The sequence below is a fragment of the Larus michahellis genome, chromosome 7 (genome assembly GCF_964199755.1).
Source record: "Larus michahellis chromosome 7, bLarMic1.1, whole genome shotgun sequence".
Taxonomy (NCBI): domain Eukaryota; kingdom Metazoa; phylum Chordata; class Aves; order Charadriiformes; family Laridae; genus Larus; species Larus michahellis.
In genome coordinates, this window is record NC_133902.1 from 9786886 (window position 1) to 9810258 (window position 23373).

General features: G+C 44.2%; 1 protein-coding gene across 2 annotated transcripts; it reads left to right on the plus strand.

The window, feature by feature from the left end:
• Positions 1–168: 168 nt before the first annotated feature.
• SLC13A5 (solute carrier family 13 member 5) lies at positions 169–21788 on the plus strand. 2 transcript variants are annotated; one of them, XM_074594531.1, is made up of 14 exons: positions 174–341; positions 3857–3987; positions 5430–5536; positions 8540–8668; positions 9555–9691; positions 10099–10313; positions 12243–12414; positions 13441–13563; positions 14101–14313; positions 15081–15202; positions 15510–15628; positions 16882–17043; positions 18276–18413; positions 19167–21788. In XM_074594531.1, exons 3-14 carry the CDS (start codon positions 5432–5434, stop codon positions 19293–19295), a joined length of 1764 nt encoding a protein of 587 aa, XP_074450632.1. In that variant the 5' UTR covers positions 174–341; positions 3857–3987; positions 5430–5431; the 3' UTR covers positions 19296–21788. The 2 variants fall into 2 exon arrangements, with proteins under 2 accessions (XP_074450633.1, XP_074450632.1); XM_074594532.1 differs by lacking the exon at positions 3857–3987 and having other exon boundaries at positions 169–341.
• Positions 21789–23373: the final 1585 nt, after the last annotated feature.

Consider the following 23373-nt stretch of genomic DNA (forward strand, 5'->3'; position numbering starts at 1 on the left):
CCCCACTGACTCAAAATTCATAATGAGGGCTTTTATGTAGGAAGTTGTTGGGCACAGGGATTGTACTGAAAGGACTGTTCGTTCAGAGCCTCAAAAGCTTTTCTTGGAAAAATATCAGATGCTCCACTGGGAACCTAGTTGAAAGATACTCCTAAAGCAACGCAGTGCACTGGCAGTGGCTGGGAAGTACTGATTGGAGGGAAAACAGTAATGAAACAGTGATTTTCTCTGAATGCTGGTAATAACTCTTTCCATTTAAATTCTGTGTAAACGTTCCAGTGCATAACATTATTGTACAAGACTTCTTCTAGGCATCTTTTTAAGTCAAGCATCACATAGAGGTAAGTTCTGAGCTGCTTGTTTTTCAAATGTGATTTTCAAAAGCCTGGGTAGAAGACACTTATTTTTCTCCTAAGTCCTAGAATGTCTCAGGGTCAGTTGTTTTCTTTTTTGTTTCTCGGTGTCAAATATGATAGGTCTTACAGTCCTTGTTTAATATAATTTTGCTAAAACTTTTGTACCTCTGGCTGTTGCATGGAGCCCGCAACATGAAAGAACTTTAAAAAGAATGTGAGGAGAGTTTTTGTCTTGAGAGGGAATAGCAGTTATCTAGGTCAAATGGACTGCTTTTAATCAGGCGAACTGTACTTGTGTGCTTGGACAGCATTTGAATTAGAGGCAGAAAATACATATATCTGTAATTAAATGAATCAACTGCCACCTGTAAAGCCTCCTTGCCACAGACCATTCCTATCCAGCAATAACAGGAGTGACTGGGATGATTGGCTTGCAGTGAATAAGATATATCAGAAAAGCAGCTTCTTGGGAATGACCTAAACTATACTAAAATCTTTATTTTCCAATTTTTCCACCCGAACTGATGACCCCGGAATTCCTGCCTTTCAAGAGGACTTGATTTCTAGTCCCTTCCTACAAACCCAAACAATGCAGGTCAGCCTTTGTTAACTAGTCTTCAGCAGTGTCCCACTTCTGAGTGGAACTCTTTACAGTGGCTCACATCACTGAATCTGGCATCTGAAGTACAAAAGGGAAGATTGCGTGACTCTGTGTGTGGTCTGACAACGCTGTCAAGCTCATCTATGAATATGCTGTCTTGAAAGGTCCGGCTGTTCCTTGTCCCAGCTGTTACTGCTCCCAGCCATAAGTGGCCCAGTCTCTGGAGCTGGCTCTGGTGCTCACTCAACACTTCACTGAAGCTATTCAGCTCACTAACCCAGCAGAAAAATATTCTGCCTTCTTTGCCAAGGTAAACTCCAATAAGCCCGAGAGCCACCAGCTGAGAAACAGCAAGAAAGCCAGAGCAGGTCAGTGGCAGTGAGCCATGAGGTGGGCTTGGCTCTGTTACTGCATCATACCCTTGGCTCTTGATATGCTTTAAAATACCTGTGTTTTATTAGGGTAGAACAGTAGCAAATGGGAACAGTGGTGTCTAGTGACCAGGGAAAGGGATTCGGGTACAAGAGACCTGATTCAGCTCCTCGTTCCACTTCATGTCACAACCCATACCTAAGTCTCTGTAACACAAAGATTTGAGTTCTGTTGTATACTGAGTTGAAACTTCCTACCAGGAAGAACAAGAGCAGCATATTACTCAATGTCAGGGTATCAAAATTTAGCCCAAAGACTGCTACAGTCTCCTGCTTCTAAATGGCCTCTGCAACCGAAAGCTGATTTTACCTAGTCTTTAAAGCAGTAGTTAAAGACCATGAAACCACACATCTCACATACATATTTGTAAATACTGCTCTAGTCTCTGCTAGTTGCCAGCAGTACTGACTGGAGGAAAGGATTTTTTCTTGAAGGCCTGCAGTTAGTGCTCAATTAGCATGAGCTGAAATTTCAGGCTGTGGGAGCTTTTTGTTTGAATGCTGTCTTTGAAGCATCGAAAACTCCTCCTGCTGGAAGTTTTGCAAGCAGGATGGGCTCTCTGCAGCCTCCTTTTGCCTGACTGTCAGACTAGTTCTGTAAAGCAAGCAGCCAAAGCTTTGTCCGCCTTCTCCTTGGCACAGTGAAGAGGAAGCTCATGGGCAAATTATGTGAAAGAGCTGCCATTCCTGTAGCACTCTCATAACCAGCCAGTGCCAAATTTATCTGAGCTGTAAGCATAGACTGAGGGATATGGGGAACAGCTGGAAGACTCACCAAATTGAACATGCTCCTCTGTGCTTCTCTGTCGGTGCACACGGTTCCCTTAGAGAGCTTTGGCCTGCACTGTAAACTGTTCTCTTCCCCCATGTCATCCAGTCGTGCTCTCCCCTTCCTGCATCTTGACTATGCATTGCACAGCTCTTCCACCTCCTTGCCTGAATGCAGGCATCTTCTCTCTTGTCCTTACTCAGTGTTCTTCTTCCTGCCCATGTTGTTGCTGTTTGTGATGATATGTGAATATGGGGTTCTAACATCTGGATTCAGTGAACTTCTTGGCCTCCTGTTTTTTACAGTAGAGCATGAATTGACACGTGTAAACCTCCAATGGTTTTTAAAATAGTGATGGAGGTATCTTAAATATAAGTGTACAGTGGCAGGATGGCTTCAGCAAGGGGGTAACAAGGTCAGAATTTACCTTTCAAGATTACAGGTTCAGCTCAGTGCAGGACTTTGTCTTCGCTGCTCTGCAACAGCCAGCTGCTTTGCTTGGTTTTAGCTGAATTCCTAGCAGACTTCCACAGGAACCGTAGTTGGCACTAATTCGATTTCTTCTCAGCAGAGTCAGCACAGACTTTTTTCATGAACAAGTATTTCACACGCACTCCAACAAACCAACCTGCTCTCCTCCTGAAGCAAACCTCTAGAAAAGGAGCATACTTTTGCAAAAAATAAAGAAATAGAAGTTGCTCATTTCCATGGTCACGCTTAAGATTTTTCCCAGCTTTTGCTTTAGTCAAAGTGCTGGGAATGGTCAGCCTTTAAATTTAGGTTTCTAAACTCAGTTTATCAGTGGTGGTCTTGATTCATGAAAAGATTACAGTTCCTTAGTTTGAGACCTATGTCTCAGATAAAAACATGCTCAGATAAAGGAGATTTACACACACTTTCTTTCAAATCTGGACTCAATGTTGTTCCTAGCTCTCCATCCACATTCAACTGGTATTGATCCTCCAAGTCCACCAGAAGTATTGGGAATGGGGTATTTATCTCCAAGGGTCAGGTACTTGCTGGTCCTGATTGACACCCCTCTGTTTTCCTCCTTCGCTCCTTCCTTTCTGCTCTATAATCTCTTGGGAGGCCTGCACCGTCTTCTCATCCCTGTCCAAAGTCAGCTCTTCCTAAGAAGCCTAGGGAACACTCTGTTTCTCGCATCCTTCTCTTTCTTCTCCCAAAGGTACACATTTCTTCTTGACAGTTGCTATACTAACAGCAGAAAAGGGTACTCCACTATCTTTCAGTCTAATTTCCTAGTAATCAGATGCTTGTTCTTTTCTTTGAATCCTTTAATTTTGTTCCATATCATAGAATGTACTTTACATGGCACACTGAAGGCAAGTTTGCAATAATTCTGCACAATAAGGAAATATTGATTCCCTTCCCTGTATTTGACAAAAAAGGACACTGAGGCATGGACTGGCTAATTGCGTTGCCCACAGGAGTCCCTGATCTCATTCCCAGGTACAGCAAGCAAGTCTCCTTTCACAGGATTAGCCCACCTAAAGTTATCAACATGTTCATGGCCTTTCTTTTTATTTTCTTTTTTCTGCACTGCATCTCATTTAAACAAGAAGACAGCAAATCATATTTGCACTGGTCTATCAAAGTGAACCTCAGTACAACTCCTTTAGAGTTAATTCTTTGCATTTTCTTATTTAAGTGCTTGTAATCCTTTTTCTTTGTTGACTAGGGACCATTTTTTCATTGGAGACTGGCCACAGGAATGCGAGTTTTGGCTGATTCCCCACTTTCTGCTAGGCTTTGAGCTGGTGTGAAGTTTCCTCTGTGTTGGGAAGTTACCCAGAGGGACTGCTGCTAAAGGTTTGTAGATTTGGGATCTGTCCAGATCCGGTTGGCTACTATTTTCCTTAGTGGACATTCACTGCTTTTACAAATAGAACAGCAACATTGGAGTGTCTTGTTTTGAACTTCTGTCACTCAAGTTCCTCTGGTCAGCAGAGGACAAATACTGCAAGCTGTAGTCAGAGCTCCCTCGTTACTTGCTGTGGAACCTGAAATTCTTTATTTCTGTAACTGCTTGGTAAGACTGTACTAAGAGACTGCAGGATCAAATTGTCAAGATATGATTTATGCTGCCTTCAATTTCAGGTGGCAGTTGACATCCCAAAAGCAGAATATAAAATACAACAAATGATTTGTCTTCCAGTCCCTCCAGTTGTTCCTTCCTGACAGCTTGATAGTGCTTGCCACCCTTGCAGTTGTGCCATCACCTCTGATTCTGACTCTGCAGCTACACTGCAGACCAAATCACTGAAATGAATGACATTAAAAATAACCTTTTAAGTTAACCTTTCTGGGTTATTTTTAACCCAGATTGCAGAGACACAATCCCTCACAAAATAATAGGCAGTGAAACACAGCCATGCATGCCTGCACAGACCTTTGTTTTGGGGAGACCCCCACGGTGATTTTAATTCTCCATTTCCCTAAAGGAGCTCAGCCTTTCCTCACCACCCTGTAAATGACTGAGAGATGATCCTCCCTTGGCACCATCAGCACCTCCTGAACGTCCAGCCCGAGAGAAGCCGCGTGTCAGCGCTTGGGCCCCTGCGTACAATATGCGTTATGGGGATCTGTGCTTGCTGGCAACTTTCTCTGGGCGCTGTGAGCAGGGAGATTTCTCTCAACGCATTCTCACAACCAGTGTGATAGCTCGATACGCAGCCACTAGGCAGCTTTCCTTGTTGATGGGCACATCTCGAGCACAGAGGTGGACGTAAGGAACGGGGAAAGGCGAAGTGCCACATGTCATGTCCCGGCGCCCACACGACGGAGCGGTCCGGCGGGCTCCGAACGGCTGGGCTCTGCCTGAGGAAACCCCCGGGGCCGGAGAGGGGCCAGGGGCGGCGCGTCCCCGGGGCTGCTATGCCAGCCCAGGAGAGGGCGGGACGGCTCGGCCGGGCGCGGGGACGGCGCCGCACCGGGGCCTCTGCCGCGGCTCCGCCGCTCCTCACCCGCCTGCGCCGCTACCCCGCGGCCCGGCCCCGCCCGGGCGGGAGGGAGCCCGCGTCCCTCAGGGCGGCAGCGGCCGGCCCCCGCCCGGGCGGGAGGGAGCCCGTGTCCCTCAGGGCGGCAGCGGCCGGCCCCCGTCCGGGCGCGGGCGGGCCCGGTGTCCCGTCAGGGCGCGGGCGGGTCGAGTCGCCCCCCGCCATGTCCCTCCCGCCGCGGCCCCGCCGCCCCGTACTTAAGGCGGCGGCGGCGGGCGCTGCTCCCGCTCGCGCCCTAACCGTGTGTCCCCACAGAGATGGCCTCGACGTGCCTGCGGTCCCTGCTGAGGTACCGGTCCTTCGCCATCCTCTTCCTCACGCCGCTGCTGCTGCTGCCTCTGCCGCTCACTGTGCAGACGCGGGTAAGTGCCTGCGGGGCGCAGGCGGGGCCCAGAGCCCCCCGGCCCGGCCCTGCCACCCCACAGGAGCCCACCCCCTCCCCGGGTCGGGCCAGTGGTGCCCGAAAGGAGCCTCCCCGGAGCCCCTCTCCCGGCCAGCCGCGCAGGGCCCTTGCCGGTCACCCAGCCTGCCGGCCATCCCCCAGCCACCCGTGCAGCGCTGGCCACGCGGTCCGCCCTCGCCACAGCATCTGCTTTGCACCTGAGCAAGGCGCGCCTCATCCCTGCCAGGGCAGCCCCGCGTCCCCGCCGTGGACTGGCGCAGAGCCGCCTGCCACCCCGTCCCCGGAGCCGCGTCCCAGGCCGCAGGAGCGTGTGTTGCAGGTTTCACTCCCGAGTGGTCTTCGGGCGCTGGTGCGAGGCAGCTGGACTTGCAGAAGGAGCTCTGTGCTGGCCTCTGCTCATCCAGAGGGTCATGCCACTGCCACGACCTGGGGCTCCCATGGACCCAACCCGTCTTGCAGCTGAGATGCAGTTCTTCTTGGGCCAAAGATAAATGCATAACTGGCCTGCACATTTAGAATTGCATCTTGCATTATCTAGTATCGATGGCAGTGGAGCAAAAGACAGGACTTCTGGGTTCTCCATCTCTGCTGCTGGGGCTCCGAGATACTCTAAGGGGTGTTGCTGAGTGGCGTTCTTCCTCCGTGGTGCGGTCAGAAGCGGTGTGCTGTGTGATATGCAGTGATCCCAACAGGGTTTCAAATGCAATATCCTCCAATTCACATCCATCTTACTCCACTGATGGCGATGGCACAACTCCTTTGCTTTCAGTGGAGCTATACCAGCATAAAATTGGAATAAGCCAGTGAAGAGTTTGGTCTTTAATGCCTTGTAGCCTTCATAGCAAAATGTGAAAGCTCAGCTTATAGTATTTTAGCCTACTAGAGCTTTAGAGGCTATTCTGATGCTAAAAACAGTCTTTCTTCCGAGTGACCTGTATTGCTCAGTGTATTTAAAAGTACAGGCAAATGCCATGCATATTTATAAACACAATTGCCAGCTCTTCTGGTTTACCTGTCTAGGTAATACCAGCCCTACCTTTCAGTTGAATGCTGGTGCTTTATAGAAAGAGCAATTAGGCGCTACGCGATTTCTGGCTGAGAAATTAGGAGCAACCTCAGGATAAATGGCTTTGCCATATTTGCTACTGTGCTATCTGATTGCAAGAAGTCCTTTCCAGTAGTGTAACAAGGCTTATTCAAAGTTTATCGCAACTAGGTGAAGTTCTCCCCAAACGGCAGTCATGCAGCTGGGGTGGTTTTGTGCTCCTGTGCTTTTGACTTCCCTTGAAAGCATATTTTCTGAGGTCTGTTAGGCGCTACTTTGATCAATACTAGGAAAGATAATTTCCCTAAAAAAATAAGTATGTCTTCAGTTTTCCAGCATTTGTAAGAATATTGTGTCATCAGTCTAATCTGGGAAATTACAGTATTTCACAATGGGAGAGTAACATTTCCGTCAGTGACTGCTTCTTCAGCTCCCAGTGAGAAGGCAGATCACTGTGTTTTCCTGTCAACTGTCCAGAAACACCAAAGAAACATTCTGTGACTGTTCCCATAGACCACAGGTGGAGATAGGCATAGATACATACGTATATATTCAATTCCAGATCTTTGGTTGTTTGAATTGGCTGTGGTTGTTGGAGTTAATTTATAAGCATGGTTGTATTTTTGAACTTCACATAAATTATTTACCCTCCACACTACAAAGCCAGCGTTTCTTCTGTACTGTGAATTTTATTCACGTAGGGTTGTTTAGCTGTCTTTCATACTGGCAACAGATTAACCACAGTCATTTCTAGCACTTAGTTACAGTGGTACAGCATGAATTGTATCATGAGGTGACCTCATATTTATTAAGGGAAGAGACTTAAGTAGTATCTATCTGATATCTTTTAGTCTCTGAAGACATATTTTTTGAAAACATGTGCTGTAATTAATCTGGAAACCTGAAGTAAAAAAAAATCAAATTCCTTACAAAGACTGTTTTCTGGTTCTTAAGCCTCTCAACAAAATGAAGGAAAACACACCCCTATTTATAAATATCACCTTACGGCAATTTTTAAATGTCACTGTAACACCGTTTATTTTTGTAATAAAGTCCCATTTGTTGTATTAGAATAAAATCGTATAAACACATACTCTAAATATGAGCAAATTCTGAACTAAGGAACACTGACTTAAGCTTTAAAACACTGTTTACTGTTGGCTAGCGAATGCTTGCTTCTCCTAACAATCTTGAAAGTACAAACCAAGGGAGGCTAGGTTACAGAAGTGCCCGATCAACGGTGTAAAAAGACAAGTTACAACACTTCTAATCTAGGGAATCCCCTTAGTAGATAAGCACAGTATGATTTGGGAAAGTAATTAAATACCTCTAGCATGCTTAGTCACCAAAAAAAAGGTAAAAGAGTTTTACTTTAAGAGTTACTTTAAAAATTCAAGAACTTCTCAATTATTCAGTGATACAGTTTCTGGGCTCAGGTGTGTTACTGGACATACCTCGAAGATCTGTGAGTTTCAGACAAGCTAATCATCCACACTGGGAAATTTGGCCACCCATTTAAAAATAATTAACTCAAAATAGAAATGCCCAAATTTACAAACACTATTAAAAAACCTTGGCTCTAGGTATGAAACCTGCTTCCCTCAACTGCCAAGAGGTAATTGCACACTGCAAACTGTGTACTTACCTAGTTGTGGAAGGTTTCTTTTCTCACACCCTACATTTTGTGGGGGTGCATTAGAACAAACACTGTGGTCAAAAAGATCTTTTTACGCAAGGGACTTCAGAACAAGGTTTAAAAGTACAAGTTTAAATCCTCATGTCTCTGCTACCTATTTCAGCATAACTTGTTAAGCTACAGACAATGAAGTGTTTGGGCCCCTTATAAGAGCTACCAATGTGTTTCTTATCTCTAAGAATAGTTTTCTATGCTTAAATGTGTCTTCCACTTTATTGCAGGAGGCCAAATGTGCGTATATCATCATCATCATGGCCGTATACTGGTGCACTGAAGTGATCCCACTGGCTGTTACCTCCCTCATGCCTGTGGTATTTTTCCCTCTGCTTGGAGTTCGGAGTTCTAAATCAGTAAGGAGCAGTTCTTGCTCAATCCAGATCTGATACAGGGATATCCATTGCTCCGATCCCCCATCAATATTTAGCAAACAAGCCTGCTAGGAAAGCACTCCAGTTCTGTGGTAATGTTTTTGAACATATTGAGCAATGTTCAGGGTTCCTGTACGGGAAAATGCTGAACTAAATACACATTTGCCCAAAATGTTACAGGTTGAGGTGGGGCTTGAGGTGGTAGAGGGGAAGGTCCGTTTCTGGGCATGGATCCTACTAGAGAAGCATCCCACTAGTGCTCGCAGCTTGTAGGTTCATAACCCATCCCATGAGAGAGCAGTGCTGACATAGCCCTGGGAGATTTCAAAATGCATGGGACGGGCTTCTTCTGGCAGGGTAGATAGCACGATGCCGGCAAGTACACTGTGTCCCCTCCAAAGCTCATTCCGGCCCTTTGTGCTAGTACTTTATTCCAAAGGAGAGAGGCTATATTTAGGTACTGGAGCACAGGTTTACTACTGGCCAACAAGCTGGTATGGGCAGGTATGGTTGCTAAAGGTGCTGAGAAATCCGTTTGGGAGCTCAGCATTTCTAGTACCTACACAATACTTTGAGCCCCTAGCTATGTTTTAGGAAACTGCTGTCATTTTGTACTTTATTAACTCCTGATGATCCAAAAAGAAGGTTTATGGTGCGCTGCCCATGCACTGGACAGTTCAGCACTTGAGCAGGGGATCAAGGGTTCAGGAAACTGGAGGTAGCTCTGAAGCTGCAACTGCTCCTTCTGCCAATGTTGGGATGGGACCTGGTGCAGTAAATGGCTTTGAGAGGATGGAAGGCAACATGTTCTAGTGAAGCTAGCAAGAGCCAACATTTGGGCCCCTGACCTGCCTTCTCTGTCTTTCAGGTGTGCATGCAGTACCTAAATGACACAAACATGCTCTTCATTGGAGGGCTGATTGTTGCAATTTCTGTTGAACAGTGGAATCTTCACAAAAGGATTGCGCTGAGAGTCCTGCTGATTCTTGGAGTGAAACCTGCACTGTAAGAGTACTACATTACTTCTTCCTTGCCTGTGTCAATTTAGCTGAGGCCTAGGACACCTTCAAGAATCTCTTTAGCTGCACTCGTACAGAGTTTCCAGAGGTTAAGTCTGGCAGCAGGAACAGTTTATTTGTCCTTTAGACAAAACCAGCATCTGGCTAAATTATAGATGCTTGCCATTGGGGACAAAATGACAAGCATGCACAGACTAAGGAGCTAAATGGCTTTCTGGGATTCCTTCAATAAAGGTGGCAGAGCTGTCCTAGAAGGGAATCTGGCCCTGCTTTGTATTACTGGACACTACACACATCCCTGCCTGCGCTCTACTGTCTAAATTACAGTGACTACAAAGACTAGCAGCGTCTGTTTTCTTTCATCCTTTCTCCTCTGCCTGTTTCTCTCTTCAGCCTGATGCTGGGATTTATGGTAGTCACTGCCTTCCTGTCCATGTGGATAAGTAACACTGCCACCACTGCTATGATGGTTCCCATTGTCCAGGCTGTCCTGGATCAAATGGACAACACAGAGCATGATGTGACCATGATGGAACAAGGAACCGGGCAAACAAATACAGTGATTGAGCTGGAGGAAAAGAATGTGTCAGATCCCCCTTCAGTGCATGGTAAGGGCCTACTCAGCAGTGAGTTGATCCTACTGAACTTGCTACACTTAGAGCTCCCTGACCTAGAAGGAGTCCTCTGTACCTTTTCCAAGGAAAGAAGATGGTAACCTGACTGAAAATCCCTAAATGCATGCATTTGGGCTTTACAAAATGGCTTCCAATTTTGTTGGCTGCCATTTTGTTATGCTGAGTGCTAAATCCCGTGCATATTGTTATGTTCTTTCCTTCAAACTGGGGACATCCTCCCGTAGTTTCCCTAGACTTAACTGCCTGCTCAGGGAAGTGAAAAGCATATCCTGTGGGAAATATCGTCCAACCCCCCAGTATCCCACTTTCTAAATCTTGTGATTATCAGTGGGGATTCAGCTTCTAAGCCACGTAGGATTGTTGGAAAAAATTTGTGCAAACACAACCTATTTTGGTTCTGGGGTAATAAATATCTTTAATATTGACCAGATTGTATGTGGAAGTGGGGAGAAGAAAGAGGAATACTTTAAAAGCTTCCTGGAAAAGAGGAGCTGGTGTCATTTGACTCACAGTAGACAAACTACTATTTGGAACACTTTAAAGTGTGATCTTACTCTGATGCTTGACTCCACAAGGTGCTTCTCTCAGTGCTGTGGCTCTGCAGTAGGTTTCACTTGACTTGAACCATGCACAAAAACTCCGTTCCTCTGATTTCACTGCTCTGCTATACAGTTGCAGAGGGCTATATTATTAAATACCATTAAAGATCAGATCTGTGGTACCGTTCTCTTTCAAAGGAGGAAGGATTGTCTTGGGGATTTTCATGGAGATGAGGTTTCACTGAATTAGCAAGTTGATCTGCCACGATTCTCTGTGTGACTGTGCGCAAGAGCAAGTGCAAATGTTTGTACTGCATACTGTGTCCCACACTTCAGGTCTTCTGCCACGGACACATCATGCCCATTTTCTGGCTTCCGTGTCCATGGAAGACACAGTGTAAAAGAAGGGTGTTTATGTGTGCTAGACGTTGCCCTGCTATGAGACTAACTCATAATTGCCGTATTTGTTTGGACCTTGGAGGGATAGTTTAGATACAACTGTGATCTCTGCTTTTTGGTTGCTTCATTTCTTCCCTCACTTGTGAGGGAAGAATGCTCTATGATTGTGCAAAGTTCAGAGACCATTTTTATGTAAAATACACAAGCCGGCAAGAATGCCATTTCTAGCTTTCAAACAGTTGTATTAAAGATAAGTTTTCATATTTTCAAATGCTCTTCTTAATGTTGATTCTTGACTCCCAGAACTGGACTTCCGCTCTAAGACCAGTAATAATAATTTTGCTTGTTTTCTGTCTACTTAGAAGGATCTGTTCGGCTTTGCTTACTTATTTATTTTAACGTGTAGTGAATGTAGTAAATGTGTGCAAAAAATACCCTTTGGTATTGTCGAGTTGGTTGTAATTTCCATAAATTAATTTTCCTGCCCCATTAGCCCAATCAGACTTCAAGATTAGACTGTTAACCTCAGAGAACAATGGGCACGGCAGCAAAATTTCACAGCTGATGTAAACTGATGTAGCATATTGATCTTAACAGTTATGCCAGGAAAGAATTTGGGTTTGGGCGGTGTTTTTTTCTGCCCAAATTCACAGCTGTTAAAGCTAGTTGGGTTCTTACTGTGGTATTGGAATGGTTCCAGTGACTACAATATCTGGCTGGTGGTAAGCCTCTGTGTGAAACAGGAAATTACTGCTCAGGAACTGTGGCACCAGTATGGACACCAGCATCCTTGGACCATGTAGACCCAGATTGTCAACCTCTCTCTTCAGGTCCTCATGAACATATCTGTGTTTTCTTTGAATTAAAATAAATGGCATACACAAACTGGAAGCACTGGGCCTGAAGACCCTGACTCTCTGCCTCCCTAACTTTACCTGAGGCAAGTCATGTTCTTTATGTCTAGTCATAAGCAATGGACAAGTCCCTGATGACCCCAGATCTTCTGAGGAAAAGAAAATGAGGAAACGTGTATGTAAGGGAATGACACTTTGCATATGCTACGCTGCCAGCATTGGAGGAACTGCAACACTCACTGGAACAGCACCAAACATTGTATTGAAAGGCCAGATGAATCAGTAAGTCATTCTTGCCGTTTCTTTTACTTATACTATCCTACTGTTTCTGTGACCAACTGACTAGTCTTAGATGACGGTTTCAGTTGCAAACTGTAAGCAATAACCAGTTGGTGAACTGAGAGCGAGGAATGTTCCTCACTCTCATTTTTCTGCTTCAGCCTTTTTTAGGCAGCTGTGTGCTGGTATTATAAGTCTCCTGAGAAACTTGGAAATACTTGCTAGTAATTGGCAGACAGCTGGTTGATCATGAGATACTGGTTCTTCTGCCACCACTTTTTCAACTGAAACGCAGCACATCAGCAGAAGAACTGAAGAGCATCAGAATGTGTGATTAACTTCTCATAAGCATACCAAAGAGATAAAAATAGCTTAGGCTCTCCAATAATATTATTCCTCCATGCTGTGGCTGTGGAAACTGTACAGATACTGTTATAAAGCAAAAGAGTCATCCACAAAATACTCCCTTTGCTAAGCTGAGTTTGAGAATTGATTTAAATGCAACCTGATCTACAGTGGAAATTTTGCAGACTCCACAACAGTCCCTCAACGTCACTTTCTTCTGTTTGGAGTACTTCAGCCTCAGCTGCCACATTACCTGTTGGTTTTAACACCCAGCTGGAAATTTGCTATTGGTACTTTTCCTCCAGTCATTATTGGTGGACACAGGGAAGAACAAAAATTGGTGTTCTTAAATAAATGGTCTTGGGATAAATGAGCAGGCGTCTTGCAAGTGAAAGTTGTGGGACATCTTTCAGCAGCACTTGTCTTCCTGAGACCTAAAATATCAACGTGAGCTCCTATATCCATTAAAGTAATAGAGGGGGAAAACTGAGGATCATTTAAGTTCTGCTCTGATATCCAGGCTGCCTTCCTATTGACTTCAGTTAGATGGTGGATTTTGCTTATGATTACTTGTAATTGTTGTCCTTGATTACATGTATAATTGTCACTAGTGGATATTAGAGGGAGAGTAGATTACTAATTATTTTGACCTTCATACATAAAGCATTTTTCTGTTCTTTTCAGGTTATACCCCAACAATAACGATATTGTGAATTTTGCTTCCTGGTTTGGGTTTGCATTCCCAAACATGATTCTGATGTTGGTACTAGCTTGGTTTTGGCTGCAGTGCTCCTTCATGGGACTCAAGTGAGTATTTAACTACATGATATTCTGTAAACCCCTCAGCAGACCAAGCTTATTGAGACATCTGGATAAAACAAATGCACTGACAAGTTATTAATTCTGTAGCAGAGAGCAGTTCCATTTCACAGCAACTTTTGAGGTCTAGAAACCTTTTATGTTCATGGGAGTTGCACTAAGGGAAAAGCTTTATGCATTCTTAATGTTCAGACAGAATTGCATTTTTATTTTTCAATTTCACATCTGAGAATTTCAACCCTAGCAGAGCTAGCATGTCTGTTTTGCTATCCTTGATTCAAAACTGGGTTTTTCATCCCAGGTTGCTCCAAATTGGACAGAGACTTACTGCCATTCATAGACCCCATTCCTCTGTGAGAACTGGCTTCTGCCCATGAAATGCTTTGACGCTGTTGTCATTTCTTTGTTCCTGGCCTCTGCTGTAGTCTGTGTCTGTCCCCAGGAGTGACAGCTTCAGTGGCAAGCATGTTAAATTCCTCTAGTATGTTAATACTCACAGTATCTTCTTCTCCTTTTTCCTTATAGCTTTAAGAAAAGCTGGGGCTGTGGGACGGAGAGAAGTGCTAAAGAAAAAGCTGCATACAATGTGCTGAAGGCAGAAATGAAGAAATTGGGCCCTATCTCTTATGCTGAATTCAATGTCCTCCTAATGTTTGTTGTGCTGGTTCTCTTGTGGTTTACCAGACACCCAGGCTTTGTAAAAGGCTGGGCCACCAGGCTCTTCCCAAGAGGAGAGAAGTAAGTTTTTAGGGTTTTTTTCATCCTGTACCCTCTTGGTTGTGAATCAGATTCCTTTGCTGTCATATTCCATTTTGAGTGCAGGGTCATTCATTCCAACCTTATCTGAATTCACATGTTTGCTGGGCTTGATCCTGTCGCTTGTGCATGAGATCACCAATTGATCTATTGTTTGACAGTTTGTACTGCAATGAAGGCTGGAGACTGGGACATGGAGCAAGCTGAACCTCCTAAAGGAAGAGAAAATTCTGTAATGCCGGTCTCAGTCACACTGGTGTATTTTGTTTGTATGAGCTCCAGTCAGTTGCGATATCATTTGAATATTTGGTAATATCACCTCTAAACAATAGCTTAGAACTCACACGGAAATTTATTCGGTGCTTTGAATGGCTTCTTCACATAATGTCTGTGGCATATTAAGAACATAAAATGCACGATGGGACTATTATTCAGGCCATTCCTTTACACATCTTTCTTTGAGATACCACTGTTTAATCTTGGCTTCACCGCAGAGAAGGAACCCTGCTCCCAGGAGCCGTTGTCATCTGTGGCTCTGGTTATTAACGTGTATTGTACCTAGTTTCTTTTATTACCGCGTTTGTGTCATGGCAGGTCTGAGAGACCTCAGTCATGAACTAATGACCCATTTTGCTAATGTACAAGCCCCAAACAGGATGACAAAGAGCAGTGACCGCAACGCTGGAAGGCAGCCATCTTCTAGGAGAAAGATGTCTGTTTTCTGAGCTATATTCTCTTTTCTTCTTTAGGTTTATCACCGATTCTGCTCCTGCTGTGTTTATTGCCCTGCTACTGTTTATCCTTCCTAGTAATAAACCCAAATTCACAGGCTGGAAGAAAAGCATGTCTGACCCTGAACAGGCTGAAGAAGGTATTTAAAGGAGGAATTGTAACATTGGGTAGCAGTTAGCTAGCTCCAGCTAACATGGCAGAAACATGTACTGGATTTGCATGCATTTATTCAGGAGAGCTCACCTCCCTCGCTTCTCAGGCAGGGCTGGGGCATGGTCGCTCCTCGTGTGTATTATCCTGTGTATTATGCTCATGTGTATTAACATGTGTCTGTTTCTCAGTAATATTCATATGCCTGTTAGGTCGTTCCCTAGTATCTTACAGAACAGGAGACAAAATGTCTTCGCTCTCCTAAAACACATTCTGCTTTTCATTTCTCACTTCAGATATAAAAAAGCCATTTTTATCAGCCCCGCTGCTAGACTGGAATGTGGTTCAGAGGAAGATGCCCTGGAGCATTGTGCTGCTGCTGGGAGGAGGTTTTGCTTTGGCTGATGCAAGCGCAGTATGTCCTGACATCTTTTTTTTTTTTTTTTGACTCAAAGGCGAACTTCCCTGGTTTGTTATCTGGTCCTGTATTACTGGGCATGCACCCAAAGGCAAACCCAGTAGAGATGTTCAGAGGTAGAGGCAGATCCAAATTAACAAAAACTGGGAGGAGAGGTGAATGTTTGTGCCTCTTTTTCAGGAATTTGTGTGCTCTGACCAAATTTCTTCAATTTATCTTACCTGTTGGAGGCTGCTGAGTAGTTTGTGATGTTCCTTGGACAGACCAGAAAAGCAGCCTTTCTTATTTCTGTTATCATCCTGATCCCAGCCCTTTCTAGAAAAATAGAAGTACAGATAACACTTGTAAGATCTTCAGAACCATTGAAGGTTTGTTTAAAGGATATATATCTTCAGATTTAACCCAAACCACTACTGAAGTGGTCAGGAAGAAAATCATTGTGGGTAGATATCTTCCAAAATTGTGTACAGTGGGGTTTCTTGAACTTGTCAGTGGCTGTTGACAGGCAATGTGCTGCATTCCGTAAGACCATGGTTTGATCCTCTGTTCATAAATTCACAGAAAAGGCATCTGAATTCCCAAAACAGGAAGGAATCTTGAGGTGAACCATATGGTTTCCTTCATCACTGCTAAGATGCATCTAAATCAAAGCAAGCCTTAGCTATCAACAGTGCCATGCTTTGGGGAAATTAATATTCAGATCTAAGTTTTGAGACTAGGCTGCTTAAACTGTGGGGCAAATTAAAGTTCTAGGGCCTTATATTCATCTGCATACATCATACACACATTATTAAATCTCTAGAGCATTAGAAACCATCAAGTCAAAGGTTTTGTAAGCTGTTTGAGTCAATCACTGCCCATGTTCCTAGAACAGAGCATTCATACAGCGTCAGTATCTTCACAAACCTTAGAAAAACATGCAAGGGAACTTCTGAGTGATACATTAAGTAATTGCAATAGTCCCAGCAATAATTGTTTCTGTTTAGCAAGAACACATATTTTTGTAACCAAAGTGTGAGTAAGTATTTGGATTCCATAAAAATCAGGACAGTTGGCCTCAGTATTATGTCTAGTTGGCAAGGAATTTCTTTTAGCATTTGTGGCAGATCGTTGTACTTTCCCAGATGGCATTTCTGTAATTCAGGAGTCATTTAGCATTGTTTGGTAGGAACATGGCACATAACTTGAGTTCCCTGTTCATGAGCTAGAGGTTCTAAGCCTCACTGAAACCCACTTTTTTTTCTTGTCAGAACTCTGGGCTCTCAGCTTGGCTGGGTCATCAAATAACTCCACTAGGATCTATCCCACCGTGGGCCATTGCAACAGTACTTTCACTTATTATAGCTGTCTTCACTGAATGCACCAGTAACGTCGCCACAGCCACCCTCTTCCTACCTGTCTTTGCATCCATGGTAAGATTACTTCCATCCTACTATCCTATCAACTGGGAGATCAGAGTTAAACTGACAATCTCTACGGGCAAAGTGATATCGTATTTATTTTCTTCAGTGTTGCCCCAATGTTAATGTGAAAGCCAGTAATGAAACAGGCCATCTGACAGTATGCCATAATGGACAGTGATTTTAGCTAGTGTTCGCTGCTGTGTTTATAGCATCACAGTAGATAGAGAGTAGATAGTAGATAGTAGATATAAAGTGGGAATGCAGACTTCGTCCAGTCTGCCCTACCCATATGCCTGAAGCCTGAGAACCGGCTTTGTGGGGGGAGAAGCTAATTCAGGATGCCTGTCCCATGGCACCCTCACTGAAAAGGAAGCCAGTTCAAGCTGTAAGGTGTGTCCCTTGGCCCTGGAGGAAGTGGAGAGTCACTTTTTCAATACAGATCGACAAACATCAGTTACTTCTGGTCCTTTTGTATGTGAACCATCAACTCGGAGCTGGAAAAACACACAAAAACCCCAAAACAAAACAAAATCCAGCACTTCCTGGATTTCATCCCTTTGAACAGTTCCTCCATCTTCATGATTTTATGCTAGAATACAGAAAGTGGTGGGCCTGGTTACTGGTATTTAGAAATGTGTCATTTTCCATAGGAAGCCATAACAATTTTAAAACTTACAGAGGAGAACCTGGTAAGTTTTGATGCCTTTTCTGAGCAGAATTGAAATTATAGCATAAAGGAAAAAATAGGTTACTTGGTTCTTTAATTTAGAAAGTACAACCACTTTATTCTAGGCCATTTCATCAAAGCAAAATTATTCCAATCAAGGTGCTGAGCTATTAGTGACTTAAATTGGCACTTAAGTTCTGAGTCCTACAGGGTTTATGTAGCGTCTAAGAGTGTTATTCCACATGCCTAGTAATTATAATCTCATTCCTGTGTTACCCTGGCAAAAGCGTGGTCTGAGGTCAAAGAAAAGATCATTGGATAAATTTGACCAGAACTCCAAATTATACCATAGAGCAAAACAAACAACAAGAAAGAATCAAACATTGTTTTTAAGTACTGTGGGACAGGAAACGAGAGCAAAGTTATCTTTAAGCATGTGTGGATTTCAGAATAAAATGCTTGTAAATTGCTCTGGTGATATACCAGGAAACAAAATGAGCCTGGTCTGGGAAATGTTCTTTATGCTTTTCTTTTGGAACACCTCCAGTGTGATATTCTCTCCGTTTCATTGCAGGCTACATCTGTGAAGATCCATCCTTTGTATGTTATGCTGCCCAGTACTCTCAGTGCTTCCTTTGCCTTCATGCTACCTGTTGCAACACCGCCAAATGCGATAGTGTTTTCCTATGGCCACATCCGTGTTTTCGATATGGTAAGATGAGATTTACCTGGTCTCTTATCTGAAGCTTTCCATTGCCTTTATCCTGAAATACGGTGAGAGTTTCATTTTCTTAGCTGAGTATTTCCAAAGTCCCAGGAAGCTCTTACGGGCTGTAACTACCACCCTATGCCCCTCTCTTATGCGGTGTTAATACTGCAATAAAGATTTGCATCTCTGAAGTAACAGTACCTTTCTCACAGGCTTTGGCAGACATACAGCCCAGCCCAAGTGAAATTAAAAACTGCCAAGTCGTAAGTTTCTTAAACACTGAAGAGTTAAAATGCAGTCAGTGCTTTCCAGTCTTCTGGGGCTTTGGTGAGTGTAGCTGAAGCCTTGTTTCCACTGGAGCTGAAAGCAGAAGGTAACAATCAGTTGCCCTGAGCTCTGGTCCTGTGATTGCCTGCCAGACCACACAGTGCCAGGTTCCATCCCAAACACCCAAACATTATTGGTTTTCTAACTGGCGACTTGAAGGAGGCAGAAGCTGTTCTTTAACTAATAAGAGCAATTTCTTGTACATGCCTTAAAGCTCCTAGACTAGTTATATAGCAGAGTGTTCAAAGGCCTCGTGCAGTGTGTTCCTTGGTATTTCCACCTAAGCAAGAACATAGGGCAGTGGGTACCATGGCTATTTCCGTGATTTATTTGACCATATGTGTCTTGTTTGTGTACAAATAGGCCTTGCTGCAATTTGCTGTGCTGTTGTTTGGTTATTGTTGTTGATTTGGACTTTTGTCCTCACAGGTTAAAACTGGAATAGTGATGAACATCATTGGAGTCCTCTGTGTCACACTGGCCATCAACACATGGGGAAGAGCTATGTTTGACCTGGACACATTCCCAACCTGGGCAAACACAACGGCTAACCAGTGAAGAATTCACATCTTAAACAAGGAAAGGACCCTTAATACTACTCCCTATTGCCCGAAGCCCTGTACAGTCTCATCACCACTTCAGACCCAGTCACACATCAGTTCAGGCATGAAACAACTCAAATTTATTCTGGTCTTGTGTCTGGATCATAAGTATGACCTCCAACCAATGTCGAGATTTAGCATTTATCGAACTTTAAATAAAGAGAGGGCAGGCTGTTGTATCAAATGGTCTGAACTGTCATATCACTGATATGTACTTGTAAATCAATAGCATTGAACACTGCACTCAGGCAGGGGCTGAAAATTCATTAACTAATATTTATATCCACAAGTCAGCAGCTGTACAGGGAAATCCCTGTTGTCACTTGTCTAGTGAAAGAAGGGGTATGGTATGGTAGGGTATGGTAATGCTATGGTATGGTAGTGGTATGGTTATGGTAATGGTAATGGTAATGGTAATGGTAATGGTAATGGTAATGGTAAGGTATGGTATGTTTTAGGCCTCAACCATGTGGTGGAATCCTTTCAAGTCAACATCCAACACATTTTCCATTGCCTTGTTTTCACTCCTAAATCTCACTGCATTTAGACATCCTTATTGAGGGTTGAGATAACATAATTCCATGCTGGTCATGATTCGGCTGATGTCTTGGGCAGTGATGATTTAAGGCTGGCTTTGCATTTCTTGCGCTGTGGCACTGGCAGGGACAGGAGCCTTTCCCTCTCAGCCACAGAATGTGGTTTTACGCGCCAAGCAGTGTGTTGTTAGTGCCAGCCTGGAAACGCGCAGTGGCCTCCTATAGGACTTCACACCTGTAGATAGGCCTTTCACAACTTGTGAAAGTTCCTGGATTAGCCCCTGATGTACCTTATTAATGAACTCTGGAATTCTGCAGTGGAGACAAGGCATGAGAAAGACTCTATTTGAAGGCCTTGTGAAAATGTAGAGGCTTGTGCTGGCTGACAGGAATGGGAGCTGACTTGTGTACTTTGGAATTCAGGTCCTGTGAGAAAAGTATTTTGTAGCACCTGTTTATGTCATTTCTGAAGCAGAAGTAGTTTACAGAAAGATTGGCGTTGGAGTAGGTTTATTTTGTCAGTGGTACATGGATGCTTTTCATTCAGCCCTGGAGATGAAGTTGGGTGGGAGGTAAGGCAGCATGTTCTAGTGGAGAGATCTGTGGGCATGACCCGAGTTCTGCTCCCAGACTTGCTGTGCAGCCTCGTTCAAGCCAGTTCCCCTCTTTTTGCCTCAGTTTCCCCTCCTGAAGAAGATATCGTGGTACCTATCTACCTCACGGGGTGTTGTGAGGGCATAAGGGTCAAATTCTGCACCCATGGTGATTCCCCACCTCATGATAAGGAGTGCAAGGTAGAAGTTATAGAATTATGGAATTCTGGCCGGAGAATTGTGGCCAGAGTATCTGGCCTCTAGCATAGCAGTGTATGTAGGATATGTAATAGTTTTGTTATTAACGTGAGTGTTCTTTATAGAACTGGAAAATATTCACATGTTTGCCTTTAAAAGCGAGAAGGTATTTTTCCTACAAAATGGCCAGGTGCTTTTCTGCGCAGAAAACTACTTCAAGAATGATTTGATTTTCGTGCCTTTGTCTTCTGTGCTCTTTCAAGGTGCTGGGCACTGTAAACCCTCCACTGACTGTTGTTCCCAAGTGCCTCCAACGGCAGCCTGTCTGCCCAGCCGGCTGCAGTGGTGCAGCCTCATCCCTCTTCCATGGAATGGTGGAGCATGTGGGAAAACACTGTTCCACTTGCAGAGTCTGTCTGAGGACGAGAACGGTTCTAGTGCCAAGAAGTAGCTTGGTGACAGGCATTTATCACCACCTGAAGTTTATCACTGTATTTGGTTGAAGAAATTGAAACCAGAAGCAGTTAAGCACTTTCTGTGCTTTGGCAGGTATCTAAATGCATTTGAGAAAGGGACTTTTTCTGCCTTCTGATGGACCTCACAGTATGAGGACATTTCACCACTGCCAGGTACTTCACAGTGCTTGCTCTTCACTATGGCAAGTGGAGCTTCCATGGGTGGTAACACCGAGCTTGCCTGTCTCAATTCATGCAGATCAAAACTCTAAAACCGGTTTCAACCATAGGACAGACACTTCCCTGTCCCATTTGCAGAAAGGAATGTTCTGAAAGTGTCTTGAAGGGGAGAAAGTGCCTTCATCTCAACTAGGGAAGAGCGTCCCTGTGTTGCTGTGCAAGTAGAAAACAAATGGTATTTTCATCAATGGTCACACAGGGAGATTTCTCAACAGGAGTGTCGGGGTGGGGGGAATGTACATATGGGGTAACAAAGAATGCTGGTTTTATTATAACTGTGGTGTATTTGATGTGTTGCCTCTCTGTCCTGTTACTAGCAAATGTTACTTTCTGAGACATAAATCAATCCTGTGATTGATTTGTATTTAATTTAAATGGGTGAGTTGCAGAATTAGAGCCTGGCAAATAAAAAATTAATAGAACTGTCTCCTCTCGGGCATGGATTGTTTCCTGTGTAACACAGTGGACCACTTGTTTCTACATTCGCTTCCATGGTGGCATGGTATTGCTCTAGTAAGATCCAGGAGGGCACACACTGTAGAGAACCAGTGCAAAGCAGAGATTTGGATACTGCTTTAAGTACCTTCAGACCTACATACCAACAGTTCCTCCTCTTTCCTCAGTTAAATGATAACTCGAGTTTCCATCTTTGGAAATGCTCAGGTGCGACCAAAACAGGTGGCTTGCCCTACAGGCTGTCTCATTCATTTCAGAGTAAAAGATTGTAAGAATCTAAGAAACACAACTAGTTTTTAAGAATCAATCTTGTACAAACCGTCCAGTGTAACAGGCACAAACAGGCTTTTCTTCAGCATCAAGCGTGCATGACGTCCTGTTCCAGTACCCTAAGTAAATATATGTGTTATTTACAATGGGTAATGCAAGGACAATCGCTTTGTTAGCGGAGCTGGGTTACATCCCCTTCCAGCACTGTGGGGTAAGTGTCACGATAGTACACGTCTTGCGTGGCATTTGTTTTTCTTCTCATCAAAGGGGTTTTGTATTTGGCTTAAAGGCTGTGATGGTCCTAAGGTGGTGGCATGAAGGAATTCCTTCGTGCCCCACTTCAAAACGCGCACCGCCAGAGCCAAGAGAGAACTCGGGAGGATCCGGTGGGGGCTGGGTCAGGAGGGGGTTACTGAACCACCCTGAGCGAGCAAACAGTTCCTGGTCTATCATCCGTGGGCAGAGCGTGGTTCCTGGTGGTTAATGGGTACGTCAGCTGTCCGGCTGCCTACGAGGAGCTAAATTAATGCTTCCCTATTTTCTTGTCACTCTCTATAGAACGTCCTTGACATTTCCTTTCTCCTTTCAGTACAGCAAGTTGCTAATACTGTTTCTGCAAATGTTGAATATCTCAAATCTGCAGAATCATGACGTGGGCTGCTGTTGCACGGGGTTTGTTCCTGTTAGTTCACGTGTCTGTGTCCATACTCATTCCCACGAAGCGCGGGCTGTTTGGGAATGGTTACACATGTCTGCATGAGTTCATGAGCGACCAAACTGCAGGAAAAGATACAAAGGGAGGACAAAGGTATTTCCTGCCTGTGTGTTGAACATGTAGATCTGTGGAACGGAGAAGAAAAACCCTTCAGCGTTCCCTTTATGATCTCAAAGTCACCAAGCTGAAAAAAGCACCCAGACAGAAATTGTCTCAACCTTAATGCGGATGCAATTTTCTCTTAAGTACGAGTACGTTCTTCTTTGGCCTACTGTAGAGATCTGTCTGGGACCCAGGTTTGGAGCGGGGCTGTGTTACGTAGCAAGTGGTTCATTCTGGCTGAGTCGTGATCCCACTTGAACTCAGTCTCTGGTTTGTTCAGACTTTGTTTTCCAGGTCAGGTGTGTTGCCACTTGAAAGAGCAATAACCTGGTTTTAGCAAAAAAACCCGCTTGCTGACAATATGTTAGAATGTGATGGTTGGTGAAAATCATCCCAGAAAAAAAAAAAAAGATGACACAATCAGTCCTAGCCAAAATCCAGCAGTGATTCTTCCTTTTCAGTAATGGCA